General features: G+C 36.3%; 3 protein-coding genes across 9 annotated transcripts; 2 read left to right on the top strand and 1 right to left on the bottom strand.

Annotated features, from left to right (window-relative positions):
• Nucleotides 1,972–14,664, top strand: LOC18769725 (probable UDP-N-acetylglucosamine--peptide N-acetylglucosaminyltransferase SPINDLY). 4 transcript variants are annotated; one of them, XM_020567634.1, is made up of 18 exons: nt 1,972–2,458; nt 3,002–3,452; nt 3,857–4,018; nt 4,126–4,301; nt 4,424–4,499; nt 5,937–6,065; nt 6,192–6,311; nt 6,428–6,496; nt 6,579–6,660; nt 7,895–7,989; nt 8,320–8,384; nt 8,755–8,953; nt 10,032–10,226; nt 10,643–10,737; nt 10,871–11,006; nt 11,165–11,382; nt 13,096–13,223; nt 13,756–14,184. In XM_020567634.1, exons 2-18 carry the CDS (start codon nt 3,042–3,044, stop codon nt 14,151–14,153), a joined length of 2,754 nt encoding a protein of 917 aa, XP_020423223.1. In that variant the 5' UTR covers nt 1,972–2,458; nt 3,002–3,041; the 3' UTR covers nt 14,154–14,184. The 4 variants fall into 4 exon arrangements, with proteins under 4 accessions (XP_020423223.1, XP_020423222.1, XP_020423221.1 ...); XM_020567633.1 differs by having other exon boundaries at nt 1,972–2,487; XM_020567632.1 differs by having other exon boundaries at nt 2,100–2,458; nt 2,998–3,452; nt 13,756–14,664.
• On the bottom strand, nt 14,889–17,500 carry LOC18771154 (peptidyl-prolyl cis-trans isomerase CYP18-2). The gene is made up of 6 exons (XM_007202618.2): nt 17,354–17,500; nt 17,141–17,236; nt 16,999–17,060; nt 16,716–16,849; nt 16,016–16,100; nt 14,889–15,149 (listed from the first exon to the last, which is right to left on the bottom strand). Exons 1-6 carry the CDS (start codon nt 17,423–17,425, stop codon nt 15,104–15,106), a joined length of 495 nt encoding a protein of 164 aa, XP_007202680.1. The 5' UTR covers nt 17,426–17,500; the 3' UTR covers nt 14,889–15,103.
• LOC18770193 (mitochondrial fission protein ELM1) lies at nt 17,596–21,359 on the top strand. 4 transcript variants are annotated; one of them, XM_020567636.1, is made up of 11 exons: nt 17,596–17,849; nt 17,970–18,066; nt 18,248–18,318; nt 18,544–18,640; nt 19,268–19,417; nt 19,500–19,626; nt 20,039–20,151; nt 20,233–20,296; nt 20,415–20,508; nt 20,661–20,769; nt 20,981–21,359. In XM_020567636.1, exons 1-11 carry the CDS (start codon nt 17,773–17,775, stop codon nt 21,074–21,076), a joined length of 1,095 nt encoding a protein of 364 aa, XP_020423225.1. In that variant the 5' UTR covers nt 17,596–17,772; the 3' UTR covers nt 21,077–21,359. The 4 variants fall into 4 exon arrangements, with proteins under 4 accessions (XP_020423225.1, XP_020423226.1, XP_007204128.1 ...); XM_020567637.1 differs by having other exon boundaries at nt 18,243–18,318; nt 20,661–20,758; XM_007204066.2 differs by having other exon boundaries at nt 18,243–18,318.

Genomic DNA, 21,452 nt, shown 5'->3' with positions numbered 1-21,452 from the left:
AAATAAGAACATTAAGCTTGTGTAGGTTAGATTAGTTGGTCAAAAACAGTATGTTTGCCTCCTTGCATTCGAGTTTGATCTCCCTCTCCATAGTTTAGAATATCGTTTTGTCAAACAAAAAATGAGAACATTGCTTGTGCAAAAAGATCTATATAATTAAGCATCAAAGGACCGTTTTCGTTTGATACTTCTCTATTTGATTGATTTTTCAAAAGTGCGAATTCATACTTAATACAAATTGGTGTAGTGGTTAGATTGACTAGTTCACACTTCTTTACTGCTTAGTATTGTCTCCCACATACTTTTTTTATTTATTTAATTATTATTTTGTGTGCGCCCTAATGCATTACACTTGGTCCTCAAATCAAATTGGTTCTAATTCTAAACAACAACATGCCCAATAATGTCAAATCACAGTGGAGAAGAGTGCTTGGTGGGTCTTCTTCATTCTTGAGCTGCATATCCCTATCCCTCCCAATAATGTCAATCCATTATATGTTTTCTTTTTTGCACCACCCAACGATGAATGTTTATGTTGATTGATATTGATTGCTTATTGGCCGCTATTTGAAGTTGACACGCACAATGAAATTTCATGACCCCCGCTGCAACAACATACACACATACACCTTTGATTTGATTTGATTTTCGTTGTTTTATATTCACAATCACCTTGAAAATACCCAAACATCGACTTGACGATGAAATGTTCTTGGCGGATTTTCAATCCTTAGATCAAACACATGCACAACCAAATGAAACACATGGTTTTGTCCTATAAAAAATGGTCGATGTCATGAAGGATAGTGACGGAGTTAGAATATTTAGATTGGAGGCTTGAAATTTAAAACTTAATTGTAAATAGGTTTATTATATTTAATAGATGCTAACACTAACTTAACTCTTAAATTAATGAAACTATATATCAATCAAGTACAATAGTTCTTTCTCATTAATTGTCTAGCAAAGCAAAGAAAAGTTTATCATCGACTAATGTAACTATGAATTGAAGAGAGCATCATGACAATATTACGTGTGATTACCTATTACTCGTATTACACAACGACATGATTTCTTACTCACAATTATCAATCTATCAAACTATTACTCCAAATCAAGGGTTCAATGAAAAGAAGAAGCAAAGGCAATTAATTAGGAAGGAAAAAGCGACGGAACAACATAATGCATGTGAAGAACTTAGAAGAATTTTGTTTCTTTTTTTTTTTGATATAATTATAGTCAAACTCACTTAGGACGAAGCCACTTAAGGACCACTGGTGCTGACATCCCTAAAACTTTCAAATACATATACAATAACATGTCATTGCATATAAATATTAGTAGCTCTTCCAAACATGTATATAATATGTGAGATTTGGTAAACTTTGTAAAAATCAATCCAATCAAAGCTTATTTTGAGCCCCCCAAAAACTTAAAATCCTAGCTTTCTTGCTCACTTATATACGTATGCACTGATGAATTTACATTATGACTATGCATGGAATTGGCTAATGTTTGTTTGGCGTTTCAATTGGGTGGGTAGGGTCACCAAAAAATCAAAGTTTTCTACAAAATGCCTCAAAAAGGTTGTGGCATGGTAGAGAGCCAAAGGCAGCTGACATGCAAGCTTAATTTTGTCCCGAATGAAGAAAAACTAATGGATACGCCATTGCACTTGCAGCTTACAAGTGTGGTCCGATATTTATTACAAAAATATGATATGTGTTGCGTTACGGTTTCATTCCATAAGTGATGTCATTTTTTTTTAAAGATAGACACGTGGTCGACATGGTGTGTTTCGTAACGTAACCCTTTTAATTTTCTTTTCCCAAATTTTCTTTTTCTAGGTGGATAATAATTACTTGAATAAAATAGGGGAAATACCAATTATACCCATAGAGCCGGAGCACATTGGCGACAATGGCACGGTAACCAGCTCACCCCCATGCTCAAAATCACAAAATCCTTTTAGGGCTTTCGGGGATTTTGGGGCTGCCGACAACGATACTCCTCCTACTTCGCCACGCCGAGTCGCCGAGTGATTTGTGTTTTGCGCGGTCTCAAGACTCGTTTTAGCGCAGTGGTATAAAAGCAAATACGGATAAAAAACAGGGTTAAAGAACACACAGAGCTTTGTCTCTCCCATAGTCCCTCTCATATGTCCCGTTTTCTAAACGTTGTGATTAACGGCCTCCCTTCTTCTTCTTCTTCTTCTTCTTCTTCATCATCATCTTCTGGGTTTCATTTTGGACACATTCAATTCAACCTGTGTGTCCAAGAGAGCCAGAGGCTGCTGAGGCAGGGCGTCTCTACTTTTTACCCTAGTTAACTCTATAAAACGGCAAAACCCCCAGCTAAAGTCGGGTGATTGACAAAGGAGCTCGACTAGCTCCAACGGAGACCATAGCCGTGCCCTAGCCGTAGCCTTTGATCTCTCACCATTGCCCACTCTGTTTAGGTAAAGAAGGAGCTCGTCGACCTCCAAGTGTACGCTTCAAATTTCAAAATTCCTAATTTCCCTTGCATTTTTTGCCATTTTTTTTCACTCTTCCTTCTTCTTTAAGCCCCTGTTTTGAGCTTAATAGCGTGTTATTGTTATCAAAATCCTATCTTTTATCCATATGTGATCGCGGTGTATTAGGGTTTTGGTTGATTGCTTAATGATCGTTTGGTTTTAGTAGAGGGCTACTGTGATCGTGCTATATTAGGGTTTGAAATTGTAATTAATGGGGGCGTTTTGAATATGAAAACGATGGTTAGTTTATTAGGTTTTTCTGGGCATTGTTCTGATAGTAATTGCTGCTACATGGCTATCTAACTTTGTTAAGCTCGACTCTTGAGCTTTCATCCAACTGTCAGCATTATACTGATTTTCCAAAATCTTGGTTTTGCTTGGCTTAACTTATGCCAAACAAGCATTTAAATGATTGATTTTTTAGTGCGCCAAATTTCAAATTTGTGGTTAAAACTGAATCTTTATGTTTAATTTGTCTGTAGGTAGATTTTCGAGTGAAAAGTAGCGCCCTTTTAACCATTCCCAAATGGCATGGACGGAGAAAGATGTTGGTAATGGGAGAGATGGAAACTCAGTTGGAGAAAATGGATTCTTGGATGGTTCACATCCTTCTCCTAGTACTAGTGGCTCTATCGTTGCTGTACCTCCAGTAGGGAAGAGATTTGAAGTGAAAGATGCTCTGTCTTATGCCAACATTCTTCGCTCGAGGAATAAGTTTGCTGATGCTCTGAGTCTTTATGAGACTGTGTTGGAGAAAGATGCCGGAAATGTGGAAGCTCATATTGGAAAAGGAATATGCTTGCAAATGAAAAATATGGGAAGGCTCGCATTTGACAGTTTCACGGAAGCAATCAGGTTGGACCCGCAGAATGCATGCGCCCTCACACATTGTGGTATTTTGTATAAGGATGAGGGCCGCCTAAGGGAGGCTGCTGAGGTATGCTCCCCTTACTTAACTTACTATTTTTGTCTGAAAGAACAAAAAAACAATAGAAATTTCTTTGGTGAGTAACAATACAAAGGTGCTTGGCACTTCGCAGGCCTACTGCAATGCTTTAGTGTTTGTTTATTTGCGCCCAACCACCCTTTTCAATGCATTACTAGTTACTTAGTGTATGCATAAGAAATGAATAAGTACACTTGATTGTCCATTGATTTCAATGATGACATTTAACTATTTTACTCTAGACCTTTGAATGGATCCTGTCCAAGTAAGGTCGAAGTAAGGTCGTTTTGATGATATATCTGTTATCTACTACTTTTTTGTGCTTTGAGTGATTGATAAATCATGTTTAAAACTATGAAATATTACCAATTAACAAACAAGTTTGCTTGGAACAGTCATATCAAAAGGCTCTAAAAGCAGACCCCTCGTACAAACCTGCTGCAGAATGCCTAGCCATTGTATTAACAGATCTTGGAACTAGCTTAAAGCTTGCTGGCAATACTCAAGAGGGACTGCAGAAGTATTATGAAGCTTTGAAGACAGATCCACACTATGCTGTAATTTCATATTCTCTGTCCTCCTTTCTAATGGTTTCTACCCTTTTTTATTCTTCTTGTTTTCTGTTCTTACAGATTTATATTCTTACCTCACTCTGTAAATACAGCCTGCATATTATAACCTTGGTGTTGTCTACTCTGAAATGATGCAATTTGACACGGCCCTTAGTTGCTATGAGAAGGCTGCACTGGAGAGGCCGATGTATGCTGAAGCATATTGCAACATGGGTGTCATTTACAAAAATCGTGGTGATTTGGAGTCTGCTATTGCTTGTTACGAGAGGTAGTCTAGTGTTTGCATTCTATTTGTTGGTCTAAGTTGAAGCTTGCATAGATAGCTGTAAATCTTGTTGATGGTTATATCTATGCTGATGCTATGCTTGCTTGGTTGCTATGCTGTCCTAGGTGTCTTGCTGTTTCACCAAACTTTGAAATTGCAAAGAATAATATGGCCATAGCCTTGACAGATTTAGGAACAAAGGTGATATCTCGTCCTTTTTATTTTTTGGGTTTTCCTGCCATATTCATTGTCTTGTTGTAATCAATTATGTTATCCTCATCACTTTTCTTCTAGGGCTTCCATTTTGGTTCTGCTACCTAATTTGTTATTCGTGATCATCATTGTTTTGTTGGGCTTATTTTCTAATGATTGGTTTGGTGTAACTTTTAAGAAGTGGCTGCTATTTTTTGTTTTTGTTTTTTTAAAAATATTGTGCCGAGGGCCCAAGAGAAATAGTGTCCTAGAAGGCAGTGAATAGGTCTGGTCAGATTTATCGCACTCTCCTGTCACTAGTGTAGATGTTTCACTGAGATGGATTTAATCAATCCTCAATGATGAAGAGATTTTTCTGGCAAAGCTGTGGCACTGGCATCATGGACTCAAAATCGAACTTTCCACCAGGACAAATTAGGTTATTGGGTTAACCCAACTCAAATTTCTGTTGAATCACCTGGAAATGAGAATCAACCCACTAATTACTCAACTACACAACCACAGAGAAAAAATCCTAGGCTTTTTACCACCTAAATTTTACTGGTAGCATGTGCCTGATAAGTTGGCAGTTAGCTGGTCCATGTCGGTCGGGTGAGCCTGGGGAGTGTTATGCTTGACCAAACATAGATTAGATTTGTATCTTCAAGGCTCTTCTAAACTCGTCAAGCTGTCTACTTAATGATTTCTTCTTGACTAGTTCAAGTGAACACATCAGGCATTTGCCAATCCTAAGAATATTATATACTAGCACCCAGGACATAGGTTGTAACTGGTAATTATGAATTAAAAATTTTGACGAAGTATTAATTATGGGAATTTGACTTAAATAAAAGAGATATTAGCTGGTGAAAATCATTGAAGCATTTTGGTAAAGAGTGTATAGAAGTCCTAACTTCTTAGTTCTCCTATTTAAAGAGAATGCTGTTGAAAATGCAGAAATATTTTGTTTGCCGCTCATAAATTAGATGTGTCAGTCAAGGGGGAACTATATGAGTTATGACTTCAATTTCATTTGCTCTTATTTTTCGTTGCTCAAATAGTTCAATAACCGAAAAGGGTGTCTGGACTCTGGAGATCTCATCATAGTGTTTCTTCAACATTTTTAACTCGATTCTTTTTGTTGTCCATCATCTTACTTAACTCCAATCAGTAACATCCATGAAGAAATTTTGGTTGTCAAACCTGATTATTTTATTGACTTTGGGTGAGATAAACATGATGGTACATATTCGCTGCAGTGACCCAAATGTTTTTCTGTTCCAGAGTCTTTCCTCAGATCTGTCTGGCCTATCTATTTTCCTTTCATTTATATGAAACACACCCTAACTCATTTTGAAGACATTCTCATGTTCCCTATTTTCCAATTATGATCAAATTTCCAATTTTTTTATTATCTGATTTTGGATTCAGTAACATGTTTGTTAGGTTAAATTGGAAGGTGACATTGATCAAGGTATATCCTATTACAAGAAGGCTCTTTATTATAACTGGCATTATGCGGATGCTATGTACAATCTCGGCGTTGCTTATGGTGAAATGCTAAAGTTTGACATGGTAAGTTTTTATTTTTATGAAAGGATCTCTCTCTCTCTCTCTCTCTCTCTCTCTCACTTGGATATATTTTCTTTATTGGTTAAGTCAGTTCGACATGGCGGTGGTAATCATTTTCTGTTTGTGCAGGCCATTGTGTTCTATGAACTTGCGTTCCACTTTAATCCCCATTGTGCAGAAGCGTGCAATAATTTGGGAGTAATATACAAAGATCGAGACAACCTTGATAAAGCAGTAGAGTGTTATCAGGCAATTTTTGATACTTGTACAAAAAAAATTCTTTCTTTTTTCTCTTCTAAAATACTAATTGAATGATGTTACCATCATCACTTTTGTTATCATCATCGTTGGTTATCCATTTGCAGTTGGCTTTGTCAATCAAACCAAACTTTTCACAGTCGTTGAACAATCTTGGTGTTGTCTACACTGTCCAGGTTTGTTTTCAATCCCTTCTAGGCGTCAGACTCTAGAATGTCTATATATCATATATCAATGACTGCTCTTTGCTATTGGCAGGGTAAAATGGATGCTGCTGCAAACATGATTGAGAAAGCTATAATTGCAAATCCCACATATGCAGAAGCATATAACAACTTGGGTTGCTCTCTTTTTCTATGACTCTCTGAGTTTTTCCTTCACTGAGCTTTTGCCATTCACATTACTCTTAGAGACACTATGCAAGATTTGGGCGTTGTGATTGTTTTTGTATACGGAAGTAGTTCTGTGAGTTGAATTGTAGCAACTCATAATGGAATTGGTATTATGCTAGGTATTTAAATTGAGTAATCTGATTTGTTTTAGAGTTAATCATAGAATTTATTTGACAACATATATTAGCTGTTAAATGTGTTCTTAGTTTATTGTTTCTAATATAATTTAATCCGTCTTAATCCAGTTATCAAGCTCGGAACAGAGATTTGCTTGCTATTTTATATAAAAATTAGTCCTAAAGATGTGAGAGGAAATTCTCAAATTTGTTTCAAATGCCTCTGCTTTTGATTGTTTTGTTTCATTTTATTGTTGATGGGAAAGTGTTTAACTCTTAATGTAGTCTTTAGACCTTAGGCTTTCAAGGGTCGTTGGGATTTGAATGGATCTTAATTCGAAATTCAAATATTCCCAGAAGCAAGATTGTATATATACAGAGAGCTTCCATTGAGGGGTCCCTCAAATAAGCTTATTTGAGGGACACCCTTGTCGGGCCCACTCCGCATTGTATTTCACTAATCCAAACCATCTATTTTCTAGATATTCATTCAAAGATCATCTCTACAAAAAATCACTTGAATCTGATATCATTTGACCACTCAATTAAATTATTGAAATTCAAGTACTTTCTTGAAACACTGTGTTCATTGATTTTGTTGGTCTCAATTAGATGCCTTAATGATTTTCAATTTGCATGATTTTTTGCAAGGATGATCTTTGAATGAAGATGTGAAAAATAGATGGTTTGGATCGTTGAAAAAATTTTCATAGGGGACCCTAAAGGGTGTCCCTCAATAGAAGGGGATTGTATATATATTATATATCATTTGATAGAGTCTAAGAGGATGGATCCTTCAAAAGGCAGAGTCTAAGAAAATAAGAATTCGTACATATAAGAGAAAATGCCAAACACCTGCTTTGACCCATATTGAAATCGTTGTTTCCTACTTGGCTAATGTTAGGACGGGAAATTTTATAAATAGAAATGGTTAAGATATTCTTCTGATTTTATTCATAGTGAATTTCGAATTTCTGTACTTGTTCTATTGTGGTGGGTTATGCTCCATTTTCTTTTAATTATAAATTTTGTTGTAAATTCATATCTGTTTATCCATTTTGTGCAGGGGTTCTCTACCGAGATGCTGGAAATATTACTCTGGCTATTGATGCGTATGAGCAATGCCTAAAAATAGATCCTGATTCCCGGAATGCAGGCCAGGTATTAATTCTCTACACTCTCATACGATTTACTCATGTGAGTGCTAAAGGTCTTTCAATCTGTTTGCTGTGGTTTATATCTGTAATCTTTGTGTCAGTGAAAAAAATGTTAAACTTGGTAGTGGCATGCTCCAGGTTTGATTGCTAATGGAAAATGGGATAGATATTAACAGTTCTGACTTCTGATATGAAACTCATTGGTGCACTGCCTTTAGATAATGCAATAAATGAGTATTTATTTATTGTTGGTGCTCTTGGTCTCTCTTATGGCTGAACCTGTTATTTGCAAGTTTTGTTTTTAATCTCTATATGGTTGACCGTGTTCTTGCAGAATCGATTGCTTGCAATGAACTACATAAATGAAGGACATGATGAGAAACTTTTTGTGGCTCACAGGTCTCAACTAAGTCCTCTTAACTTTGCACGATTTCTTGTCCCTTCTCCTTGTTCAATGAATATACTAAACTTCTAATGAAAAAAAGCAAGTATTGATAACCACGTTGGTATATTATAAAGGTATAGCCTAGACTTATCAAATGTGTACCCTATTTATTTATATATATTTTTTTATTTTTAACATTAAGTATTACATTAGGCTATACCTTTATAGTAAAGGTATATTATAAATGTATAGTCTAGTGTAGCGGTAATTGTAGTTTTCCTATTGGCTTTTGTTTATTATTTTTTATGTTCTGTTTGTCAATTCACAAAAAGAATCAGTAATTGTAAATTTGATGATGCTTAAACTGAATTTATGTACATGCAGGGACTGGGGTAGACGCTTTATGAGGTTATATCCACAGTACGCTTCATGGGACAATCCAAAAGATCCAGAACGACCCCTTGTGATCGGATACATATCTCCTGATTATTTTACTCATTCCGTGTCATATTTTATAGAAGCTCCGCTTGCCCATCATGAATACGCAAAGTACAAGGTGGTTGTTTATTCTGCAGTAGTGAAGGTATCCTTTTTCTTTCTTTTGTCAATTTATACCTACATTCATCTATGGGGGTCGTGCATTTTGATTTTAAAGTATGTTCATGGTTCCTGTGTGTCTTACTTTTTCATTTGCATATTTTGCCAACATTCTAATTTGCTTTCAATTCCCATTACAACTCCATTCTAAAGCCATATGTTTGGTGAAAACTCATCATCATCTCTCTCTGTATGTGCTTTAGTTTTCCTCAACCGTTCGCAATACACTGGATGATCATTAATGTCTGTATCCTTCTATTTTTCTGATTTCCTCTCTCCTCTGCTATTCATTGATTGGTAGATAGAAAATTTTGTTGCTTCACTTATGAGTTTTGACACCCATGTGGAGCTCCCAGAAATCCACACCTGGTTCTACTTTGACTCCTGGAAAGACGCAACGACCACTTAAGACTGTGTGACGAAACCAATCTTTTCATTGTCTATTTTCACTTTTGTTTTTATATGCTGCATGTTACATGTATCGTTGCCAGTGTGTTGGTTTCTTCCTTTCCTTTTACCACTGTTACTGTCATTGCCACTTTCTGCATTGTTTAATTTTGCAATGTTAAGAGTTCACACCCTCTACAACAGCCAAGAGCCACCACCACCAGCATAACCACTAAGTTCACCTACCATAGGCATTGGTATTGCCTCCATAAAGCTTGCAATTCTCTCATTTTTGTAAAGCTTGGGCCTCCAACAAATGGCCATCTTTACTATATCCAAGTACATTTGGTGCTTGCACTTTTTCCACCACAACTATTGTATTTGTGAATAACGCCACGATCACCGCCAACGCTATCTTGATTATCATCAGTATCTATCATCTCTTCCACTGTTCGCTAACCAATACTCTCCTAGGATGTGCAAAAAGTTACTTGGTTATTGCTTCACTGGTCATAAATTCTCATGTTCTCTTGAAATTGTGATTTTTATTTTATTTCAATGTTGTATATGTTTCTTAACGTCTTATTGCTTATATGGAAAATACTATTTGAGATGTTTTATTGTTAGATAGTTTTATCCCACAGACAATTTGGAATTGATTTTTATAAATGTCACAGGCAGATGCCAAGACTATTAGGTTTAGGGATAAAGTTTTGAAAAAGGGCGGGATTTGGAGAGATATATATGGGATTGATGAAAAGAAGGTTGCGACCATGGTTAGAGAAGATAAGGTTGATATCCTGGTGGAACTTACTGGCCATACTGCTAACAACAAATTGGGAACAATGGCGTGCAGGCCCTCACCTGTTCAGGTATGCTGAAAGGTGTTCTGATTTTGCTATAGCATATGACTTTAAACATTCTTGTTATTGTTAGTTTGTGCAATTTTTCTTTGTTGACTCATATCTTATAGTGTACAGTATATAGTGTATTGCAAATCTAAATTTCTTTTTGGCCTTGGAAAATCTGGAAGTGGAGCAATGTTAAAAGAGCATCTTTATCCTGGAATAACTGTATGATTTTCCTATTTATTGTACAACTTTCTAAGCATCGCGAGTTGCTTTATTTATTAAAGCCTGATGTTTTATTTTTCAGTTCAAAAAACAAGGGCTTCACATCAAATTTGTTCCTTTTGTTGTCACATACCTCACTCATTCACTGTTTGATTGCGTATTTGTACTGGATCATGTGCTTAAAGTAGCTAAACCTGCTATTGCTGGATTTACAGGTGACCTGGATTGGCTATCCAAACACAACTGGTTTACCGGCAATTGACTATAGAATCACAGATTCACTGGCGGATCCTCCTGATTCAAAGCAGAAGTAGGTCTACTACTTTTACTCCTATGATTAGTACTCTTGTTTTTTCTGAATTCAAGCATGAGTACCCCCTAGAGTAGGTAGTACCATTACATTTTTATGTAACTTTGATCTTTTTTTTTTTTTTTTTGGTCAGGCATGTTGAGGAGTTAGTTCGATTACCAGACTGCTTCCTGTGTTATACACCTTCCCCTGAGGCGGGGCCTGTTTTGCCCACTCCTGCTCTTTCCAATGGCTTTATTACTTTTGGCAGCTTTAATAATCTGGCAAAGGTATTGGCTAGGTTGTTTCTCTTGTATCAGATATACAGCTAAAACCATAAGCAACTAGATTACTTATCATATAATAAAATTCTTGTTTCTTTCGGAAAAAAAGATCGTCCTTATCGTGTAATGCTTTGCCTCACTCCTCTTTTCTTCTCTCTTATTAGATCACTCCAAAAGTGTTACAAGTTTGGGCGAGAATTCTTTCTGCAATTCCAAATTCTCGTCTTGTGGTGAAATGTAAGCCTTTTAGTTGTGATAGTGTGAGAGAGAGATTTCTTTCAACATTGGAGCAGCTGGGGTTGGAACCACTACGTGTTGATCTTCTACCTCTAATTTTGCTCAATTATGATCATATGCAAGCCTATTCTCTCATGGACATTAGGTAAAACTAAGATATATTTTCTTACATTTGGAAGACAGTAGTATGAAAGTTGCTTATATATATTGTTTATTTATCTCTGTTGGATGATCACTTCCTATACCTCAAACCTTTCTTACATCGTGTGGTTGTGTGAGCCTTCTATATTATCTATGGAGTTCGAATCCAAAACTGTGAACTGGTTTCCACTCTGGATCTTGAATTAAATAGATTATGTAATATAAAAAATGAACGTAGGAAAATATTTTAATTTGGAAACAAGAGACTTGATCTTTCACAGTCGTAACTAAAGTTAAAATATGTGAATTGAATTATTTTATGAATGACTCTAAAAATAATGATAGAAATTAACAAAAACAAATTATGTTTGTTAGGGGAAATTAAAGGCATTAAAAATAAGAGATCTTTTTATTCTTTGCAAAAATTGTTCAAGACATGAAGGTTACCCAAAAAAAATGTGAATTGAATTGGTTGGGATGAGTTATAAAGCACTCACTTACATGCCTATTTGGAACCTATCATATGAATGTTAAGATACTATAGTTACTAATTACTAAGTTGACAGTACTTTTTCTAAGGGAATGATATAGCATTGTATGATGTGTATGATATTATCTTGATGACATATTAAATAAGTTGAGATAATTAGTTATTAAAAATCTTGGTTAGGGAAATTGCTAGGGTATTCCTAAATTCGTAGACATTGAGATATTTAAATCAAAACATAGTTAATGAATTTAAGCTTTTTAGAGATGGTGAGATGCATTAATATCATTATAATAATTATTATTTTTCAATGAGTATGAAAGGAGGGCTACAATATTGGGGGAATAAGAGGGAAAACAGAGAAATTATCTCTTAAATGGTATGGTATAGTTGTAATAATGATATTTATGCCCAATGAATGTTATACGATATTAATGTTTTTATTTAGTTTAACAAGGAGTTTTTTTTTATGGAGTGTTTTACGATATTTTTCTGTAGATGGAATATTATATAAAAAAAATCAGTTGCCTCCTTGGATAAGGTTTACTCATAGCTTAATGACTACTAAGGAAAGCAAGTAGAACAAATCATAGTTGATTCCTGATCCTTCTTTCTTCCTCTTGCATCTAATGCTCGAATTACAGTCAGCATGTGTTCTTTTAAAGAATTAGTCAGATGTCTAAAATCAATTGCATTGTTATGTACTGAAAGGTGCTTTAAACTTGTCATTGGGTATTTCTTTATTGCATTATAGCTTTGCTCCATGTTTGTCATTGTATGTGTGATTGCTAAAATAGGGATCCTTCTTTCTTCCTCTTGCATGTAATGCTCGAATTACAGTCAGCATGTGTTCTTTTAAAGAATTAGTCAGATGTCTAAAATCAATTGCATTGTTATGTACTGAAAGGTGCTTTAAACTTGTCATTGGGTATTTCTTTATTGCATTATAGCTTTGCTCCATGTTTGTCATTGTATGTGTGATTGCAGAGGTAATGCTACTTGTAAATATCACTTTTTGAATGGTTGTTTTGCATGGAAAAAAGAGATTTGGTCAGAGTCTTAGGACAGAAATTAGAGAACCATTTGAGAATTTATGATGTGTATGCAATAAAGTCTCGCTGGATTCATTTATGCTAGTCCTGCTGGTTGCACATTTTAGTGACGGTTTCACTTGTTTATTGTTGGATCTTGTTTGGAGGTTCTGACCCAAGTTATCTTCTCTGTATGTAGTTTGGATACTTTTCCATATGCTGGAACAACCACAACATGTGAATCTTTATATATGGGAGTTCCGTGTGTTACTATGGCTGGTTCAGTACATGCGCACAATGTTGGAGTTAGTATTCTCGGTAAAGTTGGTAAGGAATTTTTCTTTCTGCTTTTTGTTTTTTATTTTTTTTAATCAATGTCTACTGGTGTATGGTTGCACGGGAGATTACTGTTTTGCTTCATCTGCCTTATGGTTGGTATGCATATATTTTGGTTTATGCTATAAATGCATAAACAAAGCCAATAGAAGTATGAGATCATATCTCATACCTAAGAAGAACTGTTATCTTGTGGAGAGGTAGATTTAACTATCCTAGTATTTGAGATATAGTGGGATAAAAGGGGACAATAAAATAAACAATATATGAAAAATAAATGCCTTCATTGGGGTGGGAGAGCTCATATAGCCACAATCTTCTAAGTATCTCCTCACTGTAACAGGTTCATATACATTTTTCACACCTCACTAGGCAAATAGTTTTATCAGTTTAGAGATCAATTCTCTCGATATCGAACCTTTGATGGATGTGTGCAAGTCTTTCTTTTGGTAATGTCTAATATGTGTGTGTTCTTGCTGATGAGTTCAGTATTGTTTAACCGATTAAAGTGGACTTAATACAGGGTTGGGAAATCTGATTGCTAAAAATGAGGATGAATATGTCCAGTTGGCAGTGCAGTTGGCCTCTGATGTTACAGCGCTTTCAAATTTGAGAATGGGTCTCCGGGACCTTATGTCCAGGTCGCCTGTCTGTGACGGACCAAAGTTTACCCTTGGGCTGGAGTCAGCATACAGGAACATGTGGCACAGATACTGCAAAGGTGATGTGCCATCACAAAGGCACATAGAAATGCTACAACAGGAAGTAATCACTGAAGAGCCAGCTGCTGAAATCTCTGAGTCAACAAGTATTACAACACCAAGAGAAGGTCCTCCTGGATCTATTAAGACGAATGGATTTATTCCTCTTCCACAGCCTGTGCTTAACCTCTCTACTTGTGAAGAAAATGGAGGAGTCTGATGGGCACATATCGGAGGCGTTTGTACGGGGATTTGTTTGATGGGAATCATATTGCTTTTCTGGGTGAATTGATCTCCTATGGTATATTTAGTCGTGGCTGCCTATAGTGGATTGAGTCCGGTGGTAACTAAGGTGGAAGCACTATGTTTACTCGCCTAGGATCACATTTTTTGGGAAACAACTGCTGGCAGCATTCAGAGTCTATATATTATTATCTGCGTACAAAATGAAGAATTTAAAGAGGTGATGCTATACACTACCAATGAAAAAGAGGTGATACTATGAACTGATATTTTAGGTGGCTGCCAGCAATTTTTCCCGACTATAGAATTGTGTTTGTAAATTTTAAGATAATTTTTTACTTATTTTAGGATTGCTTGTATGATTTTTAAACAGCAAAGATGGTGAAATTACCTGGTTTAGTTACAATGGAATCCTGTTTATCTCCCAAAAATTCAAAATTGTACGATTTAATCATTTTGATGGTGGCATGGGGGTTAAGTGTTGCCAATCAGTTCTATGAGATGGATGCATTCTTGTAAATTCAGCCTGACGTGTCGAGGCATTGATTCATGAAATGTTCCTGCCCGCATATGAAAGTGGGAATTCGAGTTTTGAAACAAGACGTAGTTCTATGAAAGATCACTGAAAAACGGTAAGCATAAAGCAATTTGTAGCACCTTTTTGGTTCCTGAAAGTTGAAAACTACTTGTGTAAAAGTAATCTTCAAAGGTATAAAATTCAAGTCGGGGACATTTTTCAAACAGTTTAAGAAATATCAGCAAAATTCGTGAGGTTCCATATAAGGTTTAAATCCAGAATTTTTCACTCTTAGTATCCTTGCAAGAAACTGAAATACATTGATCATCCTAGTTCTGAGTTAATACAAATATCCAATTAACTTGTTGCAGCTCTTTGGCTTTTTATCTCTGATAGCAGCTTTGCAACGTCTAATCTTTAACAGATGTCCGCAGTATCTTCACATCATGCACCGGCCTGTATTTCGGACAAATGCACATGTTAAATAGAGTTTTCGACAAATCACACAAACTAAAGTCTTCTAAAGAAGTATAGTGAAAAGGAGCAACAATTAGATAGTGTAGACCCTGTGGCCATGAATGGCAAACTTTACAAATCTAGGCATGTTAAGGATGCATGTATGGCGGAATATGGTTCCGCAATCCAAAGCCATGACAAGATGCCACAATGCGTACTTGCCTAAACACACATTAAATCTATTAACTAAGAATATGTGCGGCCAAATGGAGAGTTTCATGTTAATGGTCATAAATAAAGATTGAGTACATTGGACAAGATGTTCCAACTAATGACAATTATCAATTCTCCCAGCATCTTTTCTAAGTGAACTAAAGCTTTGCAATTGATAACTCTTAACTAATGACACATTTTATAATTTTTCCAGCATCCTTTTCAAAATATCGACAAGCTTGACCAGTGAAGACATTGTATCACAAAATTGAATCCGAAAAAGAAAATAGTCAATAGCCTAACTTTATCGAATATATAACATCATCGCTTGACATCTCATTTTCTCCCTTCATTTCTCATAAATTTTACTCAAACCACACCAGATTCCTTTAGCAGATTTTACAAGGCACAATGTCACCTATTTTCACTCCATTCAAAATCCCAAAAATGTAAAGTCTTAAGTTTTTTGGTTTAGTGCAGGGAACCACAACAGGCTGAGCAATTTAGGGGATCTAGCAGTCTGAATTCCTAGAACAACTGCCAATATCTTACGAAAAGTATAACCATGAATAATCATTTGCAGATAAAATGTAAACATGATAAGGACATGTATGTGAACTAAACATCAAGAATACAACTAAGGGAAAGCATACCTATCATTATTATCAGTTTGGACACTGCCGAGTCTTTTGATGATTTCCATTCCTTTGCACACTCTTCCAAATATTGTGTGCTTTCCTGTATGAAAACAGAAGCAAAAGGCTAAGTGTTATTGGTGCAAGACAAATTTTTACAGCACAAAATTGTACTGATGAAGACTGAACATAAGAATAGAGAGAGCCTTCCCTACTCTTCCACCAAAACCCCTTCATGAATTTTTGAATGGAGATAACTCAATGGTAAGTAACAAACAAATCCAAGTAAACAGTGTTGCTCAAGCGGAATCCTAACGGCGGTGGTCTAGTTTTTATTGTCACATAAAGCCTAAGGAATCCATACAGAAAAACATCCCAGTACCATACAGATAAAATTATTATGGCAAGAACTGTTTTTCAGTTTCCGATCGTTTCAATAGTTCACACAGTGATGCACTGATGTCTCATGCAAATAACTTCTGGGAAAAAATGCGATAAAGCCATTTACGGTCAGAAGTGCACCCAACCACATTGTATACTTAGCCCATCATAAAGCAAAAAACATTTACTGGTAACTGCTAAGCGCCACTTTTATGCAGATTAAGTAAAACAAAAGGTGGCATACTGCAGAAAACACATATGAAACAAAATAAAGAAAAAGGACCAGACCAGTTTGATTAAACAAAGTCTAGACATTACTGGGTAAAGATTATATTACCATCCAGTGATGGGCATGGCGCCAGCGTGATAAAGAACTGGCTTCCATTTGTATTTGGACCAGCATTCGCCATAGATAAGATGCCAGCTCCAGTATGCTTCAACTCTGTTCTTATCTCATCCTCAAACTTTGCACTGAAACGCATGATACAAGAAGGCATTAACTATGAGTTATGATAAAAGTATTTCCCACAACCCTTCAATGGGTATAGATTATTATAAATATCCTTCAACGTTTAACTAAATAATAAATAAAAATAAATAAAAGAAGAAGCAAAGCATACCCATAAATGGATTCTCCACCCCTTCCTGTCCCGGTGGGATCTCCACCTTGCACTATAAAATCCTAAATCCAATTAACAATTCAACCATCAGTAATGGGGGAAAAAAAAGAAAAAAAAGAAACCAAAAGTCCAATTTTGAAACCTTGATGATTCTGTGGAATTTGACATTGTCATAATAACCTCTGCGAGAGAGCTCAATGAAGTTTCTGCAAGTCCTTGGTGCGTGTTTGTAGTAAAGCTACGATTTTCAATAATTTACAAAAAAATAAATAACGTCAAAATACGAACTTGATGGATTGAAGTCTCAGCTTGGCTTCCGGGGAAGTAAGGGAAAGTTAGGAAGAAAAAAAATTACCTCAACAGTGAAAGCGCCCATGGAGGTTTCTAGAGTGACCTCCGGAGACCCTCCTTCTGCACTTGCCCACATCTTTCAGACTCCAAGACTCGCACAGACTGAGCAAAAGGCTTCAACTTGGAAAGGGTTTTACAATAAGTCGTTTCGTTTCGCTTCGCTTCGTCCCGTAAATAAACCCAGACACCCAGAAAGCACGACATGTCGTTACTCCGATACGACCTGTCGTTTGTTTCAAACTCGTGGTTTAAGGCTTCGTGGGGTTTTGGACGAACAAGCAGCAAAAGAGGAAGAGGAGACTAGAAGAGAAATGAAATGATGACTGAAGAGATTTGAAGCCCTTGGGCTTTTAGGCATGGCGGAGATGTTCCAAGGTGGGGTCCACCGAGCTAGTAGAATCAGAAGAGCTGTTGTGATCGGAAATGGGTTCGCGGGTGCAGAGAATCAGAGCATTGGTTTGGTTCGTGCTCTGGGCCTCTGGGGTCGTCAATCCGTCTACGTGAGTATAAATTTTTAATCTTTTTGTAAAGAGAAAACAAAAAAAACTCTTGATATTGTTTTAGCTTGGTTCTGAGCGTTGTTTTTGGTTGGTTTAATTGATTGATTAATGATTGTGCAGCGTGTTACTCGGCCAAGAGGAGGAATTAATGAGTGGCTTCACTGGCTTCCACTTTCTCTCCATAGAAAAGTCATGCCTCTTCCTGCTGAAAGAACAGGTACTCGTACTTGTATTGTTTTAGTCCTTCATGCTGCCTTGCAATGTGAATTCTGTCAACAAGTTATCTCTACTGTACTTTATTTTATGTGGGGCCCACTTAGATTTCATAGTTGAAGGGAAGAAGGTTGAACAACTTGAACTAATAGTTCATTTTTCTGCTGAAAATGGTTCTAGCTCAGGCCTCTCATCCTGATGTTTTGGAAGCTGATGCAAAGCAGATTGCAGAAATGGCTCGTCAAACATTTGACACGTATGTTGCTACTTCCTTTCTATTTTTCAATGATTAAATCTTTTAGTTAGATACGTGGGTTCCATTGTTTGTGCTTCGTGTTCATCATCCTCACAAGCTTATACAACATATATGATGTTACTTTAGTCTTAATGCAGGGGTTTTTGAATTATTTCAAATTTTGTTTGGTAATTTCTTTATTAGTAAAAAAAATATATCTACATGCATGCTTCATGTTCTCTCCAGAGACGGCCCGTTGCTGGTGGTTGCATCTGGCCGGGATACCATTCCTGTTTCAAGCGCCATAAAACATTTAGCTCCAGAAAATGTTTTTGTTGTCCAGGTTAAATTTCACTTCCCCCCTAAAAAGAGCTGCATATGTTTGGCTGGTAAATACTTAATACTGATACTCTTATTAAAAAATACACTGATATACAAAGTGAGGCACTACGGCAGTTTATATACAATTTGTGTTTTTTCTTTCCTGTGTGCATTTGAATGAACTCTGGTGATATGCAAGTATCGTCATTCATGAAGATGGCCTAACCATCCTCTCCCTCTCTTTTTTTTTTTTTTCCTTACTGCTGTTCATGTTATTGAGCTGTCACAATTCTCATAAGAATTTGGAGATTCAGTTTTGCTTTATCGGAAAGATATTCAGAAACTGTCTGGTTTAGATAAAATGGAAGCATATGATGTTGTTGCATAAATTTTACACACCATGAAGTTATCCGTTTTCTGCTTAAGAAGCACATATCTTTGATTATATTTTCTGCTTTTAAAAAAAATAAGTTTTTTGCTTATTTATTTATCATATGTTTAGCTAAAAATTGATTTTTTGATATTAATGGCATCATATTATGTTTTTCTGTGGATCGCTATGTAATTTGATTGTAATGAACTGACACATGCAAATACTGCAGGTCTAGATTATCTGATTTTATTAGTTCTCTTTGGAAACATGTTTCAGATACAACATCCAAGGTCGCATCTGAATAGGTTTGATTTGGTGATAACTCCTCTCCATGATTATTACCCCTTGACTCCAGAGGGACAGGGACAAATCCCTTGGTTTCTGCGGAGGTGGATTACCCCACGTGAACCACCTGGCAGTAATGTGGTGAGTATTTTGGTTGAATAGGATCTGTACAAATGCCTTTCTAGAATAATTGTGTTGACAGGTTCACTTCTATGAGTTTCAGGTTCTCACAGTGGGAGCACTTCATCAGGCGGATTTCACTGCACTTAGGAATGCTGCATCTGCCTGGCATGCTGAATTAGCACCACTTCCGAGACCTTTGCTTGTGGTTAATATTGGAGGCCCTGCAAGTAATATTTTTCGTCTAAGAATCCATCATGATTTTCATGTTGTCATCTTTATAAGGGGATGACTGTGATGGATTTATATCATTTTTAATGTTGTGGTTGCCTTTTATTTGCTTTTTCGTTTTACGGAATTGCTTACAGGATTACCAGCAAAAGTCATTCTGTAATGTTTAGTTTGATTATATAAATCCTGACATTGCTAGGAAATCACATTTTTTAGTGCTGTACTGTTTTATTGAGTACAGCTATCTTTCATACTTGTGATCTGGCGTTGCTATGTCAGTAGCTCAAGAGTTATGGGTTTGTTAAAATTACATTTTGAACCTCTCTTGTATTTTTACATTGGTCAAGCTGTTTCTCCCTGTATGTCTTTTATTTAAAAGATAATCAAAATGCATCCGTATTGTTTTCATAGGAAACTGTTCATATGGTGTCGATCTTGGGAAAAGGTTAGCAGCTATGCTGCAGAATGTTCTTTGGAGCTGTGGATGTGTGAGAATATCTTTCTCTAGGAGAACTCCTGAGAAGGTACTAGTGCTCCTTTGAGAGTAGATCCTTTAGAGGCTTTATGGACGCATACTTACTTTCTCTGGTACACGTTTTCAACAGTTGTCCAGAATTTTGATGAAAGAATTCGGTACTAATCCAAAAGTCTACATTTGGGATGGTGAAGGTACTTAGTTGCCTTATTCTTAGAATACATGCATCTATTTATGTATCTATGTTATGTGTGTACAGAAGAGGGGAAATATTGATATTTTTTATTTTATTTTTTATGTAATACTGCTTAGGTTGTAATCCACACATGGGCCATTTAGCCTGTGCGGATGCTTTTGTCATCACAGCGGATTCAGTCAGTATGTTGAGTGAGGCTTGCAGTACCGGGTATGTTCCAAGTATGATGATAATGAAGGTCACTTTTTCTTTTCTTTTTTTGAAAAGGAGAAATTTAGGGTCACTTATTTACAGTTGTTTTAAATATTCCTTTCTTTGGTATGGGATTGTGTGTTTCTAAAAATTCATAATTTTCACTTCAGCAAACCTGTTTATGTGATCGGTGCTGAACACTGTACGTGGAAGTTTGCAGACTTCCAGAACTCCCTGCAGGAACGAGGAGTGGTTCGACCATTCACTGGTAAAGAAGACGTAAGTCTGTCGACATACTGTTGTAGAATGATAGTGTTTTGTTGTGAAATAATTTTTGGCCATTCCTTACTCTTTTGGTTAGTAAATGAGGAAAGAAAGGATGTAAGAGGCTCTCTTTGAAGAGGAGGGTGGTTTTTCTTAACAAAGTTTACCTTCGGTTATTAATATGAGGTTTTTTTTTCTTTTCCTTTTTCTGTTTTTGTTTCCGTAGATGTTCAAGTCTTGGAGCTATACACCACTCAATGACACAGCAGAGGCCGCCAGTCGGGTGAAGATGGCACTTGCTGAGCGTGGATGGAGCATATAGTAACTTAAGTAAATGAGCTTGCCAAGCCCTTTGTCTAGCTTACTTCAGTAGTTTGTTTGACCCAGTTTTGTCCAATTCATCTTTTACCAATGTAACTATTATTTTCTATTAAATTTTGCTGTATCGTGCCCCAAGGTTAGGGAAGGCACGTCCTTTTGTATTTGCTTTTATCTTGCGATCGAGCCTGGGGGTGTTGCCCATAAACAATTTCTTCAATAACAAGACCAAATGAAAGAAGCAAGATCAAGGACGCATTCTTCACCTAGAGATGCAAATTTATTTATTTTTGTTGTTGCTAAACATGGCCTGTCCTCGCCATATGTTGCTTCTGCTTTCAAGTGCGGTTAAAAGCAGCTTCAAGGAACTAAGTTGTTGA

The sequence above is a fragment of the Prunus persica genome, chromosome G7, assembly GCF_000346465.2.
Source record: "Prunus persica cultivar Lovell chromosome G7, Prunus_persica_NCBIv2, whole genome shotgun sequence".
Taxonomy (NCBI): domain Eukaryota; kingdom Viridiplantae; phylum Streptophyta; class Magnoliopsida; order Rosales; family Rosaceae; genus Prunus; species Prunus persica.
This window is presented reverse-complemented; position numbering and strand designations above follow the sequence as displayed.